The sequence below is a fragment of the Balaenoptera ricei genome, chromosome 3, assembly GCF_028023285.1.
Source record: "Balaenoptera ricei isolate mBalRic1 chromosome 3, mBalRic1.hap2, whole genome shotgun sequence".
In the NCBI taxonomy this organism is placed as follows: Eukaryota; Metazoa; Chordata; class Mammalia; order Artiodactyla; family Balaenopteridae; genus Balaenoptera; species Balaenoptera ricei.
In genome coordinates, this window is record NC_082641.1 from 110263222 (window position 1) to 110287820 (window position 24599).

At 42.0% G+C, this 24599-nt stretch overlaps 1 protein-coding gene across 4 annotated transcripts in view; it reads right to left on the reverse strand.

Moving 5' to 3' along the window:
* Positions 1-4889: 4889 nt before the first annotated feature.
* Positions 4890-24599, reverse strand: part of ACSL6 (acyl-CoA synthetase long chain family member 6) — a 64516-nt gene continuing 44806 nt past the window's right edge. For all 4 annotated transcript variants that reach the window (XM_059917020.1, XM_059917019.1, XM_059917021.1 and 1 more), the window contains 7 exons: positions 22492-22564; positions 20547-20635; positions 19702-19818; positions 16602-16745; positions 15470-15571; positions 14467-14538; positions 4890-5358 (listed from right to left, as the gene is read on the reverse strand). In XM_059917020.1, the coding sequence (XP_059773003.1) occupies positions 5221-5358; positions 14467-14538; positions 15470-15571; positions 16602-16745; positions 19702-19818; positions 20547-20635; positions 22492-22564 (735 nt within the window). In that variant the 3' untranslated portion in view covers positions 4890-5220. The remainder of the gene's footprint in view (positions 5359-14466; positions 14539-15469; positions 15572-16601; positions 16746-19701; positions 19819-20546; positions 20636-22491; positions 22565-24599) is intronic.

A 24599-nucleotide genomic window follows, 5' to 3' on the forward strand; every position in this document is an offset into this window, starting at 1 on the left:
CTGGGAAAGGGATGGGGGGAACAAGGAAAAGAGCTCGAGGCCCTAAGTAGCAAGGGGAGGGGAAGGGACTACATACAGACTTGCAATTTAAAGTTTCACATACCCAGCCTATAAAAGGGGAATGAAATGTGTCCCCTACAAAAGGGTGAGGTAGGGCAGAGATATCTCAACTCAATCATCTGTCTCCCTCCACTCCGTCCTCAAATACACAAATGCCAGTGCAAGCATTCAGCCATGAGTGTTAAATTGAACATCTTCCACTTCCCTGTTGTATTGCTTCCATATCTACACTCAGAATTCTGTTTTCAATGTTTCAGTTCAGTCGTGTGATGGTTTTGACTAGATTGGAACAGTCATGGAGATGCTAACTTCCATGGGAAAAGAAAATCCAAATTTTTAAGAGATTTCTGAAGAAAGCTTTTGGGAAAACAGCCAGTTCATGGGTTTAGGATTCCCTGGAGCCCAGAGGAAATCTTTCTGAATACCGTTTTCTTATCGAGTGACTCCCTCACCCCCCAGCCCCAAGAGGCTTCATTTGTGGTACCATCCATAGGCTTTAGGGTCCAACTGAAAATCGGCTTATTTTTGCTTAGTTGACAGGATTGGAAAAAAAATGACAGTGATAGATGAAAAGTATCTTTAGGTATTGCAGTCTTAATGCTATGCAACCTATGTAAAAGGGCCAAGGGGATTTTCATTCAATAGACATTTCTTGAGCATCCACTACAGGCCAGACCTTCTGCAACCCCAGGCAACTCACAGTCTTAGTGAGAGTGGGGCAAAGGGACAATCAACCATGCAACCATGTGGGAAGCTTCTTAGAGAAAAGCATAGTTGAACTGAGTTTTAAGATATGAATGATAGGAATTAGGGCGATTAAAGGAATGGGTATTCTATGAAAAGGGGACCTAAAAGCATGATGCTTTTAGGGCACTGCAAAAAGTAGTTGGTATGATTGGAGCCAAGCAAGACTCTATGGAGGAAGGGCCAGAGAAGAGATGCTGGGCCTTGTGTGCTGAACCAGGGAGTCTGAACTTTATCCTAGAAACTGTGGAGTATTAAGCAGGACAGTGGCAAGACCAGATTTTCAATTTAGAAAGATCCCCCTGACTGAAATGTGGATGGTGAAATTTGAGGAAGCTGGGGTGGAAACAGGAAGACTAACTTTAAAAGCAGTGTAATATTCCAGACAAGAGACGAGAGTGGCCCCAACTACACTAAAAGCTGTGAAAATAGAGAGGAGTAGATGGTAGCAAATATATGGCAGAATCTGCATAATTTAGACATGGCAGAATGTCCAATGTTAAGAAAGTGTACCGCTGTGTATGGGTAAAAGACATTATGGAAATACTGTTTAAGGACCATCATGATGGAAAATTTGAATACAATTTTTTGTTCTTTTAAAAATATAAAAATGAAGTAAATCCAGGACACATTTGGTAATAGCATATGTGCAAGGAAAAGGATAGCTTCTCTGGGGGGGCCATAAGTCTTTAGAGTTTGGGGACACTTATAGAGGACGTAGAGTATGCTGACTAGTGATATAGCTTGATACAGTGTTTACCATAAGCACTATGATCTATGATCACCAAATATACTAACATCAGGGGGTTATGCTAAACAAATATTATAAAATAGTAACTATAAGCAACTTTGAGAAACAAAAAATCTTTATTTTTTACAAATGTTTTCATAAATGCATTTTATATTTGATATGCATGCTACTATAACAAAGCAACTAAAAATATAATTACAGTTAAAATACTTTTATGCATATTTAAAAGGTAATTTTTTAATCTCAATTTTTAAAAATTGAAAGTAGAATAAGCAGTTCTTGAAAAAATATCCATTGCCCTCCATGCAATTTTTGCAATGACTTAACAAGGAAAATAAAAATAATCAGTCAAATGAATGTTTAAAAGCCACTGTCACCTCATGAAAACCTTTTGTTTGGGACCAAGTTTAGAAATGCTTGTGTTCCAGGTAGTATATATCTATTGCCTCTGGGTTATAACCATTCATGTGTTCTAACTGAAGAGTTTCTCATGAGGGCTTTGTCCTCACTTGAATGCTAATTCCATTCTTACTGCAGTTAACTGTAGATTCACAGAAAGGACTGTGTAGCATACTTGAGAGAAAATTCAGACTACGAGGATCATTTTTTCTTTTCATGTATATGCTTCCTTAAAATAGAAATAGGCAAGAAAATACAGCAACTTAGCTCATATAGTTTATCAATTTTATATATGATTTTTCATTCTTTTTTTCCTGAGATATGAAGCAAGTTTGTAAGTGGTCTGTTTTCATGCAAAAATACATTTTTCCATTCTTTACATTCATTTCATAGTATTTTGTATTCTAAGTAACTATATCACATTTGTGCTTTATACATTTGGAAACTAAAGAATAATTCATTCCCTTTACTGCAGAAAAATAAAAGATCAGAGGTTCTTTGATGGGTAATATAATCAAATTAAGTGCTGACTTCAAGTTGCTAAAACATTACCTGACTATAAAAATTGCAATGAAAAATCCTATTTTTTCTCATGCTGCACAGTTTTACCTAAATTTAGAACGAAAGGCTGACTTGCTCATGTGAGGGAAACTAGGTATGTTTATTCCTTAGACTCCTGAGTTCGTGAGTTCCTAATATGTGAAGCTAGGCCTGCACATACCTGGTCAGTTTCCTCTCTCAACTAGAGGAGAATCACAATACAAAGATGTCTTTTATGGCAAAAGGAAAAAAAAATTGGTGTATACTCTATTTTATATCTTTATAGACAAAAAGATTAGTTTGTAAAATGTAAGAATTACTAACACATTTAAATGAGAGATAAAAGGCCAAACATTTAAGAACATGTTTATGTTAAGTAATTGATCTCCGTTATACCTCTAGACTTAAATCAGATCTGATGTCCACTATGAATGTAAATGTCTTAAGTATATAGCCTTTTTCTACATTGGTTAAAGAGAAATACAAACTTTTCCTCCTCAAAATAAAGTTGGGAAATCCGAAGCAAGGATTTTTTTCCGTTAACACATATTGTTTCATTTCTCCTTTATTAAAAAATTCAGTAGAGTTAAACAGAGGAAAAAATAAATGTACATGCAATATATTTAGGGCCCACTGTTTACTTTTCTCAGCACATCTGCCAGAACCTATTTATATGCCCAAGTGTGATGATTTTCACACGGATCAGGAAGGCAAATAGAAACATAAGATCTTTAAAGTGAGAAAGAGAAGAAATCTTAACTTATCCATAATCAATTATCTCTAACTATTATTAGGTATAAATGTAATCAAAATAAATTTTAAATTATTTGCTTATAATTTCATTGTCTAAAATCCTTTGGAAACAAAGACAAATATGAAATTTAGTTGAGCGGAAGGACAATGGGAAAGAGGTTCATTTTCCTCAAGATGTGAAGCTACTTGCCTTTAAAATAGTACGAATATCCAATTCAGGTAATGATTTTCTCTTTTAATTAGTCAAATATATATTAAATATAAAAAAATTAATGCTATGTATAATAGATGTGGCCTTGGACATTTTTAGTATTTGTTTATTTAGAAATGCCTTTAAAAATTAATGTGCACAGAACTAGGTCATCTACTAAAAGTCAAATCTATAAGTGCACGTAGTGGGACTGCAGAGAGAATCCAGCAAAGGAATATGTAAAAGATTGGATAAATACATCAAATGAAGCTGTGGTCGTCCACTTTTGTGAAGACTGAAATATAAGTGTATAATCACTGGTGCAGATTCATCTAGTAAGCCTGTGTGATTATGCAGTTTCTAACCGACAGCATTTATTGACAGTTTGGATTTGCTCCAGGGGAAAGGAGCTTCTGGACTGTGAATACTGCCCCCATCTCTGCTTTCAGAGTCCTGTCTCTACAGAAGAAAACACTTTCCTAGGGACAGTTTCTTCTGTAGATGCAGTCTGTAGCTTGGAACTTAATTGCTGTCCATGCTGGGCTTTAATTATATGACATTGTTGGCACCCAGGTGCAAGAAGTATTTAAACACATAATGCCAAGAAAGGAGGTTTTCATGGGTAAGCTTAGAAGGGTTTAGAGATTCTATGCATGAAATTATTTCCCAAGGAGATATTTATCTATGATGGACGTAAATAGTTTTCTAGGGGTATTTTGAAGAGGTTCTTCAAACTTATGTCGTTGAAAAATTATTTCATTTGGAAATAACATCCCCCCCCCTCCCTACATTCTGCCTTGATAATCTCTTACTGGAAGAAAGTGAAGCTGTTCAGAATTATTGCCATATGGGTTTCCCAGGCCTGGCATGGACACATTGAGAATGGTAAGACTGGAAGAACCCAGCAAGGAACATCAGTACATTAATTGCTGCCCGCCCTGAGCAATAATTCTGGGTTTCTTCTCCCAAGTCTTCCCTAAAGGTCCATTCATTGCAGAGTCAAACAGACATCTTTTATAATTCATGTGGTAAGACATCCATGAATATACACATACTATCCCTGAAGTAGTCGTACATTACATTTTTTCTAGGTAGCTCCTTAATATTTGAATGAGCTTAATAAATACGAAAATGTATTGAAAGATCTTTGTAAAATGTTATGTAAATACATTTGTTTTAAGAATACTTGAATTTGCATTCTTCATAAATAAAAGTAAAAATTGGAGAGAATTTTTTCACTTCAATGAGGATTGTTATGTTTAAAGAATCTGAAGTTATGTAGAATGTGAGCTATCATGTTTTGTTTCAGAATGATTCTGTATTAGTTTTAATTCTTTAAGTCTGATTTAATTGTGATTTTGACCATCAGTTATTGAATGAGGTAGTCCACATTGCCTAGATATTTGCTGTACCTGGTTACTATTGCACAAATAATTAAGTACAATATATCAGTTATGTTTTTCCTTTATGTTTAATAGAAGTTCTGTGAACACTGAGAATATATTACTTTTAGTGGTACACAGTTCTTGAGAAAAGTCTTCATTTTTACAATGCCATTTGTGGTATTTTTAGCAGCTTACTACAATATCATTGTAATAAAAATAAAGTGTACTCGGTGATGAGAGAGAAAATATTGTTAAAGACCTCTTGGGACAGGAAGAGGCTCAGTCATAAGGTCACGTGCTTTTCATTTTCAGCTGCATCATTCTGACACGTTACTTTCAAAAAATAACTATAATATTGCTACATTGTCCATTATACTGAGAAGAACTTCCCTTGAACTTCACATGGAGATTGAGTAAAGCTCTTCTATTTGTTTTCTGAAGTACTCTCTCAGCTCAGGTCTCTTAGCCTTTAGTGTTGGTGTCAGCAAGCCATTTTGAACTGAGAACATATCAGAGTGGATGTGAATGGCTTTAACCTAAAAACCAAATGCAGAATACATCTTTATCAGGAATATAACACAGCATTCATAGCATACATGATAAAAGTAGACAGGCATATGGGAATAGAAATATTGATATAAAAACACTATGCCTATTTAAAAGTCAGAGTTATCCTAATAACATTTCAGCCTATTTGATATGTGTGAAAGCCACCTTTTTTCCTTCTTACTCCTCCATTTAGCCAGTCAACAGAAATGAGATAGTTCCTTACTCTGTGCCAGGCACTGAGGACACAAAGAGGGATCATGAGTGCCCCTGCCCTCGGGGAGTGCACACTGGCATCCAGTAGAGCAGACACACTGGGCAATTATTAGACAATGCGGTATACACAGGATGAAGGGCACCTAACTCAGTTATGGTAGGGAAGAGAGAGGAGCAGTCAGGGAAGCCTTCGCAAATCAGGTGAGTGTTAAAGAACGAGTAAGAGTTAACCAGCAAAGGAGGAGAGGTGGGTGGAGAAGGGCATTCCAGGCAGAGGCAACCCTATGAACAAAGCTATGGGAGTGAGAAATGGCAGAGTATGAAAAAGGAAATCCAAGTGATTTCTGTTGTAGTTACATAAAGCAGGAGGCAAAGCGGGTGAGAGATGAAGCTGAAGTGGTAGATGGGGCAGTTTATAGAGGAAGACAGTAGGAGATTTTTATACAGGCCAATGACATGGCTGAATATACAATTTATAAAGATCTCTCCAAGAGAAATGTGAAGATGGCTTTTAAGAATGTTAAGACTAGAAGCAGGGAAACCAATCAGAAGGACCTGACCAATCCACAGGAGAGAAGAAGATAAGGGCCTTATCTTCAGAAGTGGCAGAGACAGAGACAAGTAAGCAGTTCTAAGAGCGATTCAGAGATAAATGGGCAGGATGTAATAAAGAAGGAGGCAGGCAGCCTTGAGGACTTCCAGGTTTCTGGCTTGGAGGGCTGCATGGACAGTGGTGCCATTCACAGGAGAAATATAAAGTCGGGGGGGGGGGGCATGACGAGTCTGCGTTAAAAAAAAAAAGTTCTGCCAGAAAATGTGATCACATTATTGGAAGGAGGAATGGAGGGATCAGACTTAGTGTTCGTGTTGCCTATTTCCATGAGGCAGATTCCAGGCCTCCTCATGCAAAGTCTCTTTGCAAGGCTGAATGGGGGACCAGAGAGATAGATGAACTAACCTGGGAGGGCCTGGGCAGTCTCCTCCCACGTGGGATTCCAGCTGAAAGAGTGACTGACAGTTCAACCAGAATTTTATGATCTGGGCTTGAGCTGAATCCTGGAGTGACAGTGTCTCTAAGAAATTGTATCCTGACTGACAACTGGGTCTACATTCGATTATTTTGTTGAGACAACAGATCCATATTATTAAATAGCAAATGAATTGCTATATATAGACTTTAAAAAATTAACTCAAGGGCTTCCCTGGTGGTGCAGTGGTTGAGAATCCGCCTGCCAATGCAGGGGACACGGGTTCGAGCCCTGGTCTGGGAAGATCCCACATGCTGCGGAGCAACTGGGCCCATGAGCCACAACTACTGGGCCTGCGCGTCTGGAGCCTGTGCTCCGCAACAAGAGAGGCCGCGATAGTGAGAGGCCCGCGCACCGCGATGAAGAGTGGCCCCCGCTCGCCGCAACTAGAGAAAGCCCTCGCACAGAAACGAAGACCCAACACAGCCAAAAATTAATTAATTAATTAAAAAAAAATGAACTCAAAATATATGTGCTAAATACATATATATTTTCACTTGTTGTTTTGCTTAATTGGCATTCATTGAGCAACTGCCATGTGTCAGGTATAGTGTAAGGCACCAGGGATACAAAGAAGAACAAGCACAATCTCTGCACACATGGAGCTTACAATCTAATGAGGGATGCTGCAGTATGATAATACTACTATAGGGACGAGCAGTTGTCAGTTGCTTTCCCAGTATCACTCCCCATCTTCCATGCTAATAAAACCCAGGTTTTGTTTGGGGCCATAATGGTCTATGTAAACTATGACAATCCTATGTCCTGATTTCCCAGGCTCCCTTGCGGCTAAGGGGTAGTCATAAGATCCATCTGTGGCTAGTGAGAAGGGAAAGTTTTTGCTTTCCTAATAAAAGGTTCAGACATACCTATTTCTACCCACTTTCTTTTTTTCCTTTCTTGAATATGGACAATGTCCAAAGCTGTAGCAGCCACATAAAGTGATAAGCCAACATACTAAGAAGGGAGAGTGGAAAGATAGGCACAGCCTAGGTCTTTGAGGACCTGTACCTGCCTTGGACTGCCTATCTTTGGACTTCTTATGTGAGAACACCACAAAAACACACCCTATGTGTTTAAGACCCTGAGGGTTTTCTTTTAGAGCTGAATGCCTTTCTGATATAGCACCTAACCCAGTCTCTGGAGCAGGAGTCATTGAAAAGGGATGCTTGAGTTGAACTCTGGAGGATAAGTAGGCTTTGGCCAGATGAAGATAGCAAGGGGAAGGGAGAGGCTGTTATATGGCTCTAGGCAGAGGCAACGTGTGCCAAAACACACTTGGGACATCACAAGTATAGGCTGCAGCAGGTGATACAAATAAAGACGAAGAAAGAGATGGGGCTGGGGAGATAGGCTGGGGCCAAATTACAAAGGATCAATATGCCAAGGTAGGGATTTTGGACATAATTCTTTAAACAATTTTTAATCAGTGAGAGACAGTACTAGAATGCGTCTTTGGAAAGATTACCCTGTTAAGAGAGGATTGAAATGAGGTAAAAGTGGAAGCTGGAAGACCAGCCAAAAGGCAAGACTGATGGTGATTTAGGCTATAAAGTTGGCTATGGAGATGGAAATAGATTTGGGGAGTAGAAAGGACAGGACCTACAATTGGTTTGGGTAATTGGCAGAAAAAGAAATTTTAAGACTGGCTCTAGATTTCTGCTTGAGCAGAAAAACTGTAGGAGGAGCAGAAAGATTCTTTGGAGGCAGGAAGATCAAGTATTCATGTCAAGTTTGAAATGCTTCTGAAGCATCCAAGTGGTTTTTGGACATTGGATATATTAGTATTAGTATGTAGGACACAGCTTCAGCCTGGGCTTGAGACAGAGAAGGAGTTTCTTGAGGAGTAGAAAGGAACTGGGGTGTGGGTTACAGAAGCCAGGAGAACAAGAGTGAAAGGTTACTGTGTCATATGCTACCGTCATATGAGAATTGTTAATTAAAATCAATGGATACAATCAGAAAATGACTTATTTCAAAAATCAGTCTATGTACCACCTCACACCCATTAGGCTGGCTATTATCCAAAAAACAGAAAATAACAAGTGTTGGTGAGGATATAGAGAAACTGGAATATATACCCAAAAGAATTGAAAGCAGGATCTCAAAGAGATATTTGTACATCCATGTTCATAGCAGCATTATTCACAATAGCTAAAACAGGGAAGCAACCCAAATGTCCATCAGCAGATGAATGGATAGGCAAAATGTGGCATAGATATACAATGGAATATTATTTATATAAAGTAAGGAAATTCTGACACTTGCTACAACATGGATGAACTTTGAGGGCGTTAGGCTAAGTGAAATAAGCCAGTCACAAAAACACAAGTACTTAGAGTAGTCAAAGTCATAGAGACGGAAAGTAAAATGGTGGTTTCTGGAGGCTGAGGGGAGGGAGGGAATTGGGAGTTATTGTTCAAGGGGTACAGAGTTTCATTCTACAAAATGAAAAGAGTTACAGAGATGGATGGTGGTGATTGTTGTACAACATTATGAATGTATTAATGCCACTGAACTGCACACATAAAAAATGGTTAAGATGGTAAATTTTATGTTATGTGTATTTAACCACCAAAAATTAATAAATTGGAAAAAATCAATGTATGCAAATAGTTGCAAAAAATTCAACATATCAGTGATTGTTTTCCAAATCTCTGATGCTAACAGTTTAGTGTCCTGGCAGGTGGGTATTGTGATATGACAAAGAAGTCTTTCCTCAAAAAATTCTCCATTGCATTCACTGATTTTTCAGATCAAAGACTCAATATACAAAGAAGACTCCTAAAACAGCTACACTTCCTACTTCTTAAAAAGTTTTTAAGAAAAATTCTAACAAATTCTGGCATTTTTTAAACCCATGCTTATAATTTTAAAATGTGATAATTTTCAATTGAGCACAGCATTAATAAATGAGATTCATCTTTGTCTCTTAGAAATTTGTTCAAATGAAGGATTCACTTTTGCTATAAAAAGAATAGCATTTTAAGGGATTCGTGTGTGGTGGGAAGGGGAGGACTGGACTTAAGGCTAAAATTAAAGCTAGCATTATAGGTAGCCGCCTCAACTTTACCTTACATACTGAAAGGATTTCTACTTGGATATCCAGTGTAAATAACTGGAAATCTGAGGCTCTTGGCTAAAAAAAGGCATTATCGAATGTTTCAAAATTTGTTAAGGTTCTTGTAAAAAGTGTTTTGTTTGAAAATTCTCTCAACTCCAATATAAAATAAAATTTTTCTGAATTTTTTTCATGGCAAAATAATAAAAAAAAAAAAAGGAAATTATCTCAGTGTTTTTGATGTTCAAAGAAGCAAGGATTTGGTAAGGAATAGGGCTGCCAGTTTTTGTACCCTCTGGAATATACTTTTTTCCTAATTTGTTTTGATCAAACATAAATCATCCTAGGGGATCCAAAATTCACTGGAAACAGGTCCCAAGGGAGACGTTTTCAGACCATAGTGCACTGAGAGCTAGGGGTTCTGCAGTGGCCTCTGCTGGGGGTAGGTGTGGAGGTGGAGATGGGCGTGAAGGTGGAGTGTAGACAGACACGGGTGGGATGAGATGGGGGAGAGGCAGAAGTGCATTGGAGGCGGGGTGGGGGAGGGATGAGTGAGGGGGCTGGGTTGAGGGGTGGGAGGTGGAAGACAGGCTCTGGCTCAAGCCCCAAACCTACTAGAGCAGCACTGCTCTTATGTTTTGTACATGCTCATAAGGTGCATATAAGATGTCACCTAAGTTCTGCTACTCAAGTTCAGAAATCACCATTTGATAACAAAACTAGCTAGCTTGAAGAAAATATGAACAAAATCCAAATCAAACTTAATCCTAGATACAGTGATTTAACTTAGTAACTCATGTTTACCTCCATGAAATGAAAAACTGAAAAATTGGCAGTGCTAATATCCTTAATTTTTTTTTTTAAAGTTCCTTTCTGATAGAAACAGTATCACATAAAGACTTCTGGCAAGTGTAAACAATCTATCCACCTTCTTCTGTAAATGAAATTAATCATATAATTTTATAGGAGATGCTAATGCCAAGATACAATTTCTACAAGTGTCCTGGCAGCCTGGGTTTCAGCTCATCTGCATTCCTAACAGCATGTGGAGAACATGTGTAATTGAGACAAGAGTCTATGTTCAGTACAGGGACTTGGGAGAACACCTTTGAAAATCCAGCAGTGACAGGCAGAAGCTTCAAACAACACAGTACAGGGAAGATGACTCTCATAGGGAGAGCTACATACACTATTTAGGTGGTAAGTAGAATGTAAAAGAAAACACTATGATCTGAGGAAGAAAGAACTGCATCAGCTGGTAGATTCTGAGTATCTGTCAAACCAGCAACCTGTAGCAAGCCTAAAGTGCTGACTGGGGCATCTGCAGTTCAATGTGGCTCTCTACAACATAGTCTCTGCCTGAGGAGAGGAAACACAATTAAATACAACCTTGCGGGAAGCCAAGCAATATGGCACTCAGCTCACCTTTCAGCCACTTAGTGAGCAGATCAGAGCAGCACTACTGCCAGTCCCTGCTCCAGTCTGACTTACAGCCCTGGGTCTATTTAAATTCTTCCATGAAAATAACCTATACAAATTTCTCCAGTGACTAAAAGTCTAATCAGTAAGTGGGAAAAAAATGAGTCAAAACAGTTCTTTAACTGACCTTAACTGTGGGCCCCAAACCTATAGTTAGTTTTTTTTTCAGACGTAAACCAATGGTAAAACCAATTTTCATTTTTTATAAATAATTACATATTTTCTAATAAAACCAAACTGTTGAATTATGGGGAAAAAAAGGAACGAGAGTCTTTAGTTTCCCTTTATGCCTAACACAACATAAAACTTGTTTTCCAGTTTGCAATAAGCAAAGTTTTTGTTGAGGAAAGCAGGAAGGAGATGCTTAATGTTACCTCCCTCTCTGAAACTACACTCTTGTCACAGAAAAGTGATTCTATAGTTTGTTTTTTTTTTAATTTAAAGATACTATAACATTTAAATATTATATTGGAATATAATGCCTCAAAAGTGTCAATGTATGCCAACTCATTAAAGCACAGAAATTTTCATCATTCTGAAAAAAAAAACAGAGTATTTAAAATCTTTCAATGGTATTACTCAGTGAAACACTTTAACACACAATATTGCTTGCAGATAATAAACACAGAGTGAATAATTTAGGACAAGAGAAGTTTTAAAATTTTAAATTAATTAGGGAAATGCTCAATTCATCTCTGATTTAAAGGTAAATTGATTAGGTAAGTATTCATTTCAATGACAAGAAATACAGTAAAATATATTTAGCAAGGGCTTTGCAGTCAGAATTTGAAAACTACCAGGTTTCAAAGTTCACTTTGTATTTTATATGCCTATGCAAACTAATAAGGCATAGAAATGTCAAAAAAATGGTTAAATCACAGTTAAGTATGCACAGATACTTCCCAAGAACCTACATATTTTAATTATTGATAACCATTATTTTAAATGCTTCTTATCTACTCATTAAATCTCCGTAAATTGATAATGGTTGGCCCAGTTCTAGGAATTGTCTGTTTCTGGAAATTAAATTACATTAATTTTTCATCTAATTCAAAGTTTCATTCAGATCAACGCTGCCCAGGAAGTCTGAACTCCTAAAGCTTCTGTTGAATGATTTAAGCCTTGGGCTTGGATATCTATTTGGCGGGGGGTGGGGGTGGGTAAAAAATTAGCATTAAGCCTTAACTGATCATTCCTTTTTGAGGAAAAGGGAAAAGGACTAGCTGACAATAGATTATGGATTAACTCAAGTAATTTATGTTGAGCTTTGGAACACAACTAGGAGCACACACCAACAAAGAGGAGAATGAGAACAGAGAAAATGAAGAGGTAACAAACAGCCTTGGCAATAAAACTCAGGCCTTTGGGATGCCACATGACTTCTCTGTATTTGAGGTTACCATGGCGAGGGCCGATTATTAGAGCAGAAACTTTGCTTAAGGTGTATGGAAAGTCAAGACTACGTCTCCTCTCAGTAAAAGCTCTAACTTGAGCAATGGTTAACACTGGAACCTTAACCAAAGGTTTCTCTTAAACATAAGCTTAAGAGTGGTAGTCTTTTCCAAGGAGAGGAATCTGTTACAATTCTCCACCTGCTCAGAGGCAGGTCACGCAGCCCACATCCAGCAGGGGGCATGCAAGTCTTGGGAATCACAAGGGTATCCGCAGGATCCCCAGGGCATCCCCAGCGCCCTTACAGCCAACCATTCAGGTAATAGGGAGCCCAGATCAACCAGGTCTCCAACCACTCATTTGTGGCGCCTGCTCTACAGGATCACATCTACAGTCACACAGCTCCCCATAATGGAAGAGCAATGAAGTCAGTTTTAGCAAATTTAGAAATTTAATTATCATGCCAGAACTGACCTTGCATTCAGGAAGATAAATATGACTTGCCTGAATGCCTCAGATTTTACAATTTTTTAAAATAAGGATTTATTCATCCAGGCCTTATTTGCCCTAAAACACACTGACAGATGAGGGTAAAGCAGTTTCTCTCAAGCTAGATTAACGTAAAGATCCATTTCAAAAGAAAAACAATTCCCACAAACCCTGAAACTATATTTAGATTTCCTCAGTTTGAAACTTAAGAAATTAAAGTCTTAATCTGTGGAAATGTTTTCTAATTGTCAAACAACTGCTGTAAGAATTTATATTTAAAATCGGTTTAAGAATGTTTTTAGGTTAACATCAAAATGAACATATATAAAGGGGTTTCCCTGGTAGCGCAGTAGTTGAGAATCTGCCTGCCAATGCAGGAGACACGGGTTCAAGCCCTGGTCCGGGAAGATCCCACATGCCGCGGAGCAACTAAGCCTGCGAGCCACAACTACTGAGCCCATGTGCCACAACTACTGAAGCCCAAGTGCCCTAGAGCCCGTGCTCCGCAACAAGAGAAGCCACCACAGTGAGAAGCCCGTGCACCACAACAAAGAGTAGCCCCCGCTCACCGCAACTAGAGAAAGCCCGTGCGCAGCAACGAAGACCCAACGCAGCCAAAAGTAAATAAATAAATAAATTTATATATATATAAAAAAGAACATATAAAATTTAAAATTCTCATAAACCTCGCAGGTCCTTAATACTATATTTGGGGACACGGTTGGAGAGCCATTTTATGAAAAACAATTATATTAAATACATAATAGGAAATTTTTAAAAATCAGCATATTAATATTTTTCTGTTTGAAGAATTTTTCTTTTTGAATTTGTGACTAAAGAGGATTATAAATGGCATGTGTAAGTAGGACCAAGTATGCTTATGAACTCAGTTACAAAAAAGAACCCCAACCTTGCAAAGACAGAAAGTCTTAGAGATCTGCTGTGTCCACTCCCAACACACTCTTTGTTTCCTCCTCTTTGTTCAGGGCATGCTGGGCTGACAGATCACTGGCCCCAGGAGTGCAATCTTTCTGATGTCCTAGCAAGTAAGCTTGCCTGCTGCAGCCAATAAGACAGTCCCCATAAAAATAAAAATAAGACAGGACTCTGGTCTTGAGTACTGTACGCAGCTTGGAGACACACCATGTAGACATGCTCTACCAGTTACGGCTAGGGTAATATTTCAGCTTTATGAACATCTGTGATTATGAGGACAATGAGCACAGTCTCACTCAGCCTACGACCGATTTTAGTCAGGATGCAGGCTGTTGCAAAGTCAGCTTAGAACAGGCCTTCAGGGGTCCGTTGGTACACAGCCTGCCTGCAGGCCACAGCGTGGAGGATAGGGAATCTAGGTCAGGGTCACTGTTGGTTACTTTAATTCTCATCCCTGCATAAAGGGCAGTAACAGGTATGGAGAAGGTAACAGTTACCTGTTCAAAAGAATGGAGTCCACTTTCTTTTCCTAACCTCACCATATCTTCCAAAATGGCTTTCTTCAGCTCCTGAATTGAACCATATAGGTAAAATTACAAGGCAGAAACACATTTCAAAATGGAGATAGAAGAATCAATGAGTTGTGAGCAAAGTACAACTGGCAATCATACCAACACTCCCCCCACCCTTCAAACCCCCAACTGGGGCTGACGCTCCCTGGCAGCAAGCCAATCACCACCCATCATCTGGCAAGTAAGTGCCCGCATGGCCTAAGGAGTGTCCAACAACAGGCTAAGGGACCAGTCAATTTTGTTTTTTAAAGCAGACCTCTGGTCAGCCTAGTGAGTCTCAGGGGCCCTGTCACCTCCAGAAGAGCCCAGGGCCTGGTGGGAGCTCTAGGGTTCATGGCTGCTGCTAAGAAACAGATCATGTGACTGAGGGGCCGACGCTGAGTCAGGGCACAGAGGTCATCTTCCATAGGACTGTACATGTGCCAGGAGAAGGCTTCTGGAAGGTGTCAGCGGCAAATGTTCTAAGCAGGGAGAACTGTGCTCCTTTTTCAATTCCATGACTGTCTCTCTAAGCCCAGCAGATACAAAAGCTACCTCACATTAGGAGAGAGCAGGGCCAGTGAGTCAGAAGGCCTATTCTCACATCTGACACTGCTGTTAACCAGCTGTGTGGCTTTGGGCAAGCCGCCTCCCTCTCTGGACTCTCCTGCAAGCTGCAAAACAACAGGGCTGGACAAGCTTTCTCTGATGTCTCCTGGCTGGAAAATTCAATAGTTTATCAAGTGTTCTAAGAAGAGATATGAGCTCCTTCTACAACAATGACAAAAGACAAACCTCTGGTTTAGGATTCCCACCATTTATAAAATAAAGTTAGAAATTTCCCTATAGGTTCAAATTTCACTTGGGCTACTGTTTTTGTATGTCCTCTCATTATGCAGTTTCACAGAAGGTCCAGCAGTCTTTTGGGAAACAGCCCCAAGGTACAGACCTTATTTGTGCAGAGCTCTGCATACGTCCCTTCAATTCCTCTCTTCTGGGCCCAAGAGGGCATGACTTCCAGGTCGGGAACGACAATGCCCACCAAAAAGGCCTGCAATCCCACCAAAGGAAAACACAGTTATGACAAAAGCTTTTAAAGTGGTTATTTGTGGTCCAGCGTTAATACTAATCTCTTGGTATTCTCAGACTCCACTCTTTTCTAAAAATATGTATATGTTTATGTTATGAAACATTTCCACCAACATATCACACATTCTTGACAGAAATATTCTTGAATATTTCTGATATATTTCCCTAACTTCGTAAAAAATTAATTAATAAAAAATAAGCTTAAGAAGATTAGGAATCAGTAAGGTTAGTCCTGTATGTACCTTTGATTCTCATGCCAATCTTAAATGAGTACATCTTTAGGATACTAATCAACCAACTCTATAATCCAAAACACATACATTTCTAAGGATTTCCAGACCATTTTCAAACTGATTCATTAGTATGGTCCTCATTCTTTAAGAACACCATTTTAATTTTTAAAGCATTTTCTTAAAAAATAATTTAATAGTCTTTAATTACATATATCCAATGATAGCACAGAATATATTCACAGTGATCTTTCTGACTTCAGATCTAAATGATACCAGAAAGCAGAATAAATATAAATCCTCTTCAAATAATTTAATCCTGTACTATATTAGCACATTAGCTTAATATATTAAGATATATCATCAGTATCATTATTTGCAATACTGCACCTATTTATCTGTAAAGTTCTTATGTGTTATTTCAAAATCAAAACAGCAGAAACCCTGAATCTTGCTTCAGCATACTACCTCAAAATTCCTCTTGGAAGTAGACGGAGCATAAGTTAAAAGTACTGGGAATGTTATTACTACTACTTTAAGCAACTTATTTACCTAACTGCAATTTACCAAACTATAAGCAATTAAGATTTCTCCCTTAGAAAGGCATTTTCTCTCATGATCCTATACGCCGGAGAATACCAGTATCTGATTGGAAATTAGTGTTCATCACTTTAATCAAATACCAGTTACTTAGGAAATCATTCCCAAAGTACTCATCAGGCCCAAAGTACGTGTGGGAGGGCTGAGGCCTAGGGGACTCACCTTTAAGCTGTCCCCATGGACATACACTTGTGCAACAGGCTCGCTCCGGATGTAGATGTTCTCAATCATCTCGGGTGCAATATATTCTCCCTGAGCAAGTTTAAATATGTGCTTCTTCCGATCAATAATTTTAAGAGTTCCAGCCTGTGGAATTGGACAAGCGGCTTCATAAAATGGCGGCATTCCCAAGCCTGAGCCCCTCACTCATTAGTGCCATAGCCCCTCACCTCCCCAACCCCTGGTCTCACCCTGCAAGCCCCAGCGGATCTGCTCGTGCACCTGACATCTCTGCTCTCATGGAGCCACTGCACGGCTGGAGAGGGACGCCGTGAACAAGGGTGGATGGCTCCCAAGCTCTGCTGGGCCCTGAGTGCCCACTGTCCTGTCCCCTCACCATGTGCCCTACTCCCCCTCCCACCCCTGACACCCTGGTGCCCAGCAACAGGTGCCCTCCTCCTCAGAAGGACACCCACCTTCCCATCAGGGCTCCTCTCACCCAGGCCCTCGCTCCAGCTGTCCCTTTTCTCAGCAGCATCTTCAGATTCTCCCCCTTGAACCATGCTTAGGCCACCACTCCCAAAGAGCAGCCTCTCCATCCTTCAGCACATAGCACAGCTCTGGCAGAGGACCCCAGGTGGCATTAGGAGCCCTCTCCCTCCAGGACCTCTGCAGCAGGCAGGCCACCCCTTGGGCAGTGAGTGCTTGTGCCCCTGGCCTCCAGGACCCCCACTCACCTCCCTGACTCCCTTCAATCTTTTTGAATTTCCAAGGTGAATAGGTGGGTCTCTCTCCTTTGGCTCTCTCCTTGAATGTTGCAACTTCCTCACCTTCACTGACGATGCTCCTTGAGGTGACCACCATTTATCTCCTAAGTGGCCACTCCTGCATATGTCTGAGCTTCCAGCCAGAGCTCTTCACTGAGCCCCAGACCCAGAACCTCACTATCCTCCAAACACTACAAAAACCAGGCCTTTTCCCTGCACAATGCAACATGCCCTAAAGGAAGCTCATCCTTCTCCTCCTCAAGCCTGTCCCATTCCCCAAGCCCCAAACCTGGAGATGGCCTTGCCATTGGCCTCTCCTGGGACTTCCAGCAGTCAGGCTCATCTGTCCTCACTCATAAATCCTTCTCACAGCCACCTCCTCCTCCATCAAAACCACTTCCTTACTGAACGTGTGCACACACTCTGGCCCTGCTCTATCTGTTCAAGCATCAGAACTAGGGTAGTCTCGCCAGAAGAGAAAAACAAACAGGCCTTGTTTTGCTCAAAATCCAGGCTGGACATCAGGGCCTTTCCCTACACTGGCTTCTTTGGTCCTCGTGGCACCCCATGAGCTGGGTGTCATCACCTCCATTTCATAAATGGTGAAGGTGAGTATTAGAGAGGTCAGTTAACTCCTCCAAGGCCACACAGCTAGGAGGTGGGAGAACCAGGACTTAAATCAGGTCTTTCTGGATCAGAAACTTAGACCTTTTCCTTGATCTATCTAATACTATTTCAAAATAGTAATAATTTAAAAAACTGACTCCCACAGACTGCCTGCCTACTGCCTTGGGCTCTGAGTTCAGGCACAGCACTAGGTGCTTCACATGAATCAATTTACTTGCTTCTCACAACACCCTGCAAGGTGGGTGGTTTCATCCAAGTTACAGAGCATCAGTGGCAGATCCAGAGTTTTGTGGGACTTCAAGTTTTTTCCAGTTTTGAGACCCCCACCTTTAAGAAAAATAATATAAAATGAAGTGCAGAGCCTTGAAAGGGGCCTATGCAAGTGAAGGCTGAAGCCTAGGCTTCGTTAGCTGATGGGACAATCTACCCTCTGCCAGTGTCCAGGGTCCTGCTGCTTCTCCAGTCTCCCTCCTCCACACCTGCGGGCCCTCAGAATTCCTTGCCTCACACCTCTAGTGTCTCTCTACTTAGCACATGCTATTACTCCTGCCCTGACTGTCCTTCCCACTCTCCCCTCTCCTCTTGGAACACGACTTAAATCCTGAGACTCAGAGCCAGTAGGCGCTTGTCCTTCTCCGCTAGGTGAGCATGGCCCTCATCTCATGCCCATCACACTGGGCTGGGAACTGTCTAAAGATGTGTCTCTCCCCTGAGCGTAGTCCCTGGCCCAGGGATACATCCATGTCTGCTGCAAGAGTGAGGGTTTCTCAAAGTGAAACGCGCAGTTCCAAACAGGGGCAAGTCAGCTCACCAGCCCAGAGGGCCCCTGGAGGGCTCAACATCATTCACCTGTCTGATAAATTCAACATCTCAGAACTCCACCCAAAATCATAGCAATTTCCCAGAGACACAGGAAAGGTTTCCTGGGGTGGGCTGCTACAGGTGGAGGCTCTCGGTTTCAGTGACATAGTTTTTTTCTGGTCATAGTTTCCATCTAAGCATCTCCTGTGTGCCAGGTATTGTGCTAAGGGCTTTACAGGTATAATCTCATTTGTTCCTTACAACAATGACCATAGAGGTAAGCAATGTTATTACCTCCATTTTACAAATGACAGAATGAGGCACCATTACTGATTTTGGCTAAAAGATGGGGGCCACCGCTAAAGAATGCCATGTAGCCTTACTTTCTTATTCTATAACTGAGTCAATACAGAGCCCCAGAGAGGGATGAAGCTTTGCTCAAGGTCCCAAGAGCAGCTGCTAGCAGAGACAAAGGAACGCCAGCATCCTCCTGCCCAGCTCCAAGCTCTTCACACTGCTCAGTGCCACCTCTCAGCTGGCGGCCAGTGTCCATGGGCTCCCAGGCCCTGCCTTTCTCAGATCTCCCAGAGTTACGAGCCCCATGATCCTTGTACTTCATCCATCGGATTCCAGAACACTGTCAGATCTCTTCCTGGAAACCTCTTAAGGGTAGGGGGTAGGCCTCAAACTCCAGTTCTACGCTCCCCAAAGATCCCTGTCACCTTCATCAGGAGGATGCAGGAGGAGGCTCTGGGGGCGAGGTAAGGAAGAACCTCCCATTTCCCAGAGGTATTCTGGAATGATTACTTGTCAGGGTGGATATAAAGACTCCTGCCTCAGAGTGAATCAGATTATACACACCCCCACCACCAACATGTGTGGAGGCCTACGGTTCCAAACATACGTACTGGCAGCCACTTCCCAATGTCTCCAGTGTGAAGCCAGCCGTCGTCATCCAGGGCCTCCTTTGTCCTCTCCGGATCTTTCAAGTAACCTTTGAACACATTTGGTCCTCTCACACATATCTGTAGGGACAAACACCCGGTTTCTCTCAGCCCACAGCATAAGGAATCCTGATATGAGGCTGTCACGAGGCATGTGTAGAAAAATGTACACTATCCCTCAGGAAATCCACTGTGGAAACTACAGTGATGGAAACAGAGGACAGGAACAGCCGCCAGCGTTCTCAACTGTCTCCTGCCTTCTCTCAAGCAGTGCCCTCTCCAACTACCTCTCTGCCGTCCCTTCTTCCTCAGGAACACTGCGGCCTTTGGTATGCGCTGCTATGTGACACTGGATGGGGTCTCATCAGATACTGAAAGCTGGCTGATTCTATCAGAGATGCTTGAGCCCCCTGCTTCATGACCAGACACTCAGCTTTCCTATCTACTCCCATGGAATGAACAAGCACAGGCCAGCTCCATCTACCCCGTCTGGCCTATTTGCAAATGGTCATGTTTCTGCCTGCACAGATACACAGCAACAAGCTGTGCCAGTTAAGAAAAAAACGGATTTTTAAAATAGTCTGCGAATTCCAAATCTTGTTTTGGACCAGCCCAGTCCCAGCCTTGAGGGTTGGTTACTTCATAAACAGGAGAGAAAATGCTCAATTCAGTTGAGTCAAATTAATCAATAATATAAAGTGACTTTACACATAGGGTGAAAGGAAAACAATTCCATTTCCATTTTTTTTTCTTTTACTCGCTACATGTAGAGCATCCACAAACATGAATGGCTAAATGCTCAAGTTTACCTCTCCTTCTCCTTTGCTGGTCCAATAGTTCAGTTCCTTGACATCGACGAGCTTGATATGATTGCAGGGCAGAGGTGCTCCTACGTGTCCTAGAACACCAGAACAATGTGCATTTGTCAGTGTTCAGATCAATTTCAGCACTGAAGATGCTCCACGCCATGTGAAACCCCTCAAGTGGTCAAAGTGGGGAATCGTGGATGGAAAGCAATACACCTTTAGATGGGCATTTGTCACAAGCAAGCATTGATGATAAAACAAAGTTCTGGAGAAAGGAGAGGCCAACCTCAGCTGGGCCTTTGTTTTACATCTGATTCTTAAACAGTCGGTCAGGCTTACATGGCCCAGAGTCAACCTGTACAGGGTCTCTGGGGAGGCTCATACCCACACCAACCACATAGTCAGGATTTTTTATATTAAAACACTTTCCCCATCATTAGATCATATGTTTTGGTTTGGGGATCATAAAATATAGTCATTATTGCTTTTTCTTCCAGTCACCAGACTGTTGAAATGGAAAACAAGGATGAGGCAACTCGCCCCCCCGCCCCCCCAAATAAGACTTCAAATTTTCTTGGTCTTATATACTCCAACCACAAAACTACATCTAAGTCATTTTCTAGTAATTGTGGTTGTTACACAGTTCACTGGCAAGGCGCAGGATTTTTAAGCAGGTGCTGGCCAAGGTCCTGAAATAAAGTGAGCCACGTAAACAAAAAGCAGGCTGTGACACTTTCATTTCTCTTTTAAATGAGAGACTGCCAAATCTTTTACAATATCGTACAAAGATACTGATCCTCTCATACTCAATAACCTTTGCAAGTTTTTATGGTAAGGATGCATAAAAAAGGTAAAACCTCAAAAGCCTCACATAGGAAAATGTAGGACATCATAAGAGGGAAGAAACTGTCCAAAGGAAGGGTATACATGTAAATGATCAGTAAATATGATCGTGGTAACAAGAAAATAGTTAATGAGCCAGGACCTCAGAAAATGGTCCGTGTAGTAAAGTTGCCAGTGGTAGGGAGATCAAAAACTTCACATACAAGATAGGCTTTATTCAGCTAGAGTTTAAGGAGATAAAACTTGTGTACCTGACTTCGCCAAATGTGATTTCAATTTAGAATCCACCTATCATGTTTCTGCTGACTACCTCAAGGTGCTCTGAAAATAGTATTGCACTACTAAGCATATTTCTTTTCTGTGCACATCATCCCAAGTTTTCTAGTTTGTAGTTGAGCAAACTTAAGCGTGAAGGGTGGCTCCAGGCTCACAGAGGAAGTTGGTATCCTGAAGAATTCTTTTGCTGAGTGTTTTTCAGATGATTGTATTTGGTCTAAATTTAGTGACAGCCAATACATGGGCTACCTACTGCTTCCTCCTTGCCCTGAAAGATAGGTCCCTTCAGAATGAGGCTGTGGATAGTAGCTGCTCCTTTCTGAGGTTGCCACTGCCTTTTAGATGTTGCTATCACAGGAGACCAAAGTTCCAAAGAGCCTCTGAAATGGCTCTTCAAGAAACAGTGCACTGGCTGCTATAAACTTGCCTCTCCTTCCTAAATCATATCCAATTCACAGCCTGCTTCCTTCATTCTGAAATGATTGTAAGCAAGACTCTGTGATATTTAGAAACTATAAAATCCAATATATTGATATCATAGGCATTTTTCTACCTGGAGCTGTATTTTGTGATCTATTACTTTTTTTTAACATGACTTCTATTTATTTATAAAAGAAATAGGAAAATACAAAAAATAGTAGGAAATACAAAAATATGTAACAAAAAAAAAAAAACAGATCCATAATGCCACAACACAGACAAAACCACCATCATTGTTTTTCTTCTGTTTCTTCTGCTGTTTCCTAAGTGCCCATGTAAATATACTTTCCACGAGGAAGTTTTAGAACCTGCTGTTCTAACTCATTCCCACATCTCCAGCCAATCCTACCTGATGTCCAGTCCCCGGGTGTAGTGAAGGTACATCCAGCTGTGCACTCAGTTTGGCCATAACCTTCATAAACCTTCAAGCAAAACACAGAAACCATACTGTAGGCGCACACCTGCCTGCAGATAGCTGGCTGCCCTTTTCAGCCAGCTAACCTCTCATGGAGCATCTGGCTGCTCCATGCTGGGGACAGTGGGAGGGGAGGTGCTCTGGAAGTAGGTACCTTCAGGAGAAACTGAACACAGACAACGGCTACACAGGTGTAGCTACTCTGCTTGGAAGAAATGTTATTTTATTTATTTATTTATTTATTTATTTATTATTCAAGACCCATTTATTCTCTAGTTCTGCCCACATGGAGACACCCTCCTTGAAAAGGGGTTGAATCCTTCCGTTCACTTTAACACCCTGTGCTGAAAACATGTCTTCCGAGGTTTCAACTCCGAGATCCACAGTCTTAAAGCGCTGATTCTTAAACCTCGTCTAGATTTCTCCCCTTGGATGGGGGGAAATGCCCCAAACACAGAGAAGAACAGCTCAGGACTGTGGGCTCTGCTCGCCCAGAAGACCTTGCAGCTCCCCTGACCAGCCGGCTGGAGCCAGGATTAGCGCCCTGAGACGAAGGGCGCCTGCTGGGCTGCCGCCCCCGCCCCCAGCTCCCGTCCTCTTCACTAGGCTGGCTGTCACCTCTAGCTTCCCTGGAGTCTGGGGCTTCCAGACGGTCTCTGCTCACACTTCTGTATCCCGCCTGCTGCCTCAGCACTGCTGATTCACACCAGGGGGGAAAAGCACACAGAACTGCTTTTCAGCACACCAACGTTCCACTCCAAAGTTATTTGATAAGCCTGCAGCTTCTTTTTCATCACAGGACACCCCCAAGGCCATGACTTGCCCCGGCTCCCCACTGCCCTTGCCAGCAGACTGGACGTGTGTGGCCACCGTGCTGAGTCGGGCACACCCCCTGGCTCCACTCCGGCGCACTCCTGGAGAACTGAGGGCGGTGCCCTGGGCGCATCAGCAGGATCTGTCCTGAAGCCAGTCCTAGAGTGACAAGAGCCACACCTGCAGGTCTATTCCACTGACCAGACGCACAGGACCGAGCTGGGCCCACGGACCTTGGTCTGGACTGTGTCGGCTGGTCATTCTTGCCTAGCTTCCCAGGCCAACAGCCACTGTCCTTCCTGTACTTTCTTGCTCATCACTGCACCAGCGGGTCACTCCTACCTGCTGCCGTCACACACCTGGCAACCTCGTGTTCCGGGGCCAGCCAAGAACTGAGACCCCAGCAGGCCCCTAGTTCCCAGCAGGCAAACTCCCCATTAAACTACTGCTGCCTAGCCGTGTTCTCGAGGCTTCAGAGCCGGGAAAGTGCGGAGAGCATAGCAATCCGCGGCGCCCACAGCCCCAGACCCACGATGCTCCGCGGAGGCGCCGGAACCTCGCCGCACCCACCCGCGCCAATACAAGGGACCTCTGCACCCGCCTGTCCCACGGACCCGGGCGCACACCCGACCATCGCGACCCACGATGGAGACGCGGGGGGCGGGGCTCGGCCGGCGGCGGCGGGCACTGGGGCGGGCGGGGACCCGGGCTCCGGCCCCAAGGCCGCACAGACCCAGCAGGCCGCCCGCCGCCCGGAAGAAAAGCGAAATGTTATTTTTAACCACAGACACTTAATAGATAAGGTTATATGGTTTGGGATAAAGACTTCTAACTTATTTTCAACCACTGACTCTATTTCTAATTTGAATAATATGTATTAAAGACAAACATTTTAAAATCCAATAAAGTTTTTGTCTCTGTAAGATATTCCCCTTCAGAGCCCCATGTGCTCGCATGAATAGACCATGTGGGAGAGCTGCCTTTAGGAGCGGTCAGCTCATGTTGGTGTAGAACAGGAGGTCAATGTAAGAAGCCCATGGCTTCTTTTCTCCTTCCTTGTTGTTTTTTTTTTTTTTTTTTTTGGTGGCTTGCAGGATCTTAGTTCCCCAACCAGGGATTGAGCCCATGGCAGTGAAAGCACTGAGTCCTAACCACTGGACCGCCAGGGAATTCCCAAGAAGCTCATGGCTTCTAAAGCATAAAATTTTAAGCATGCACATTTATGAAAT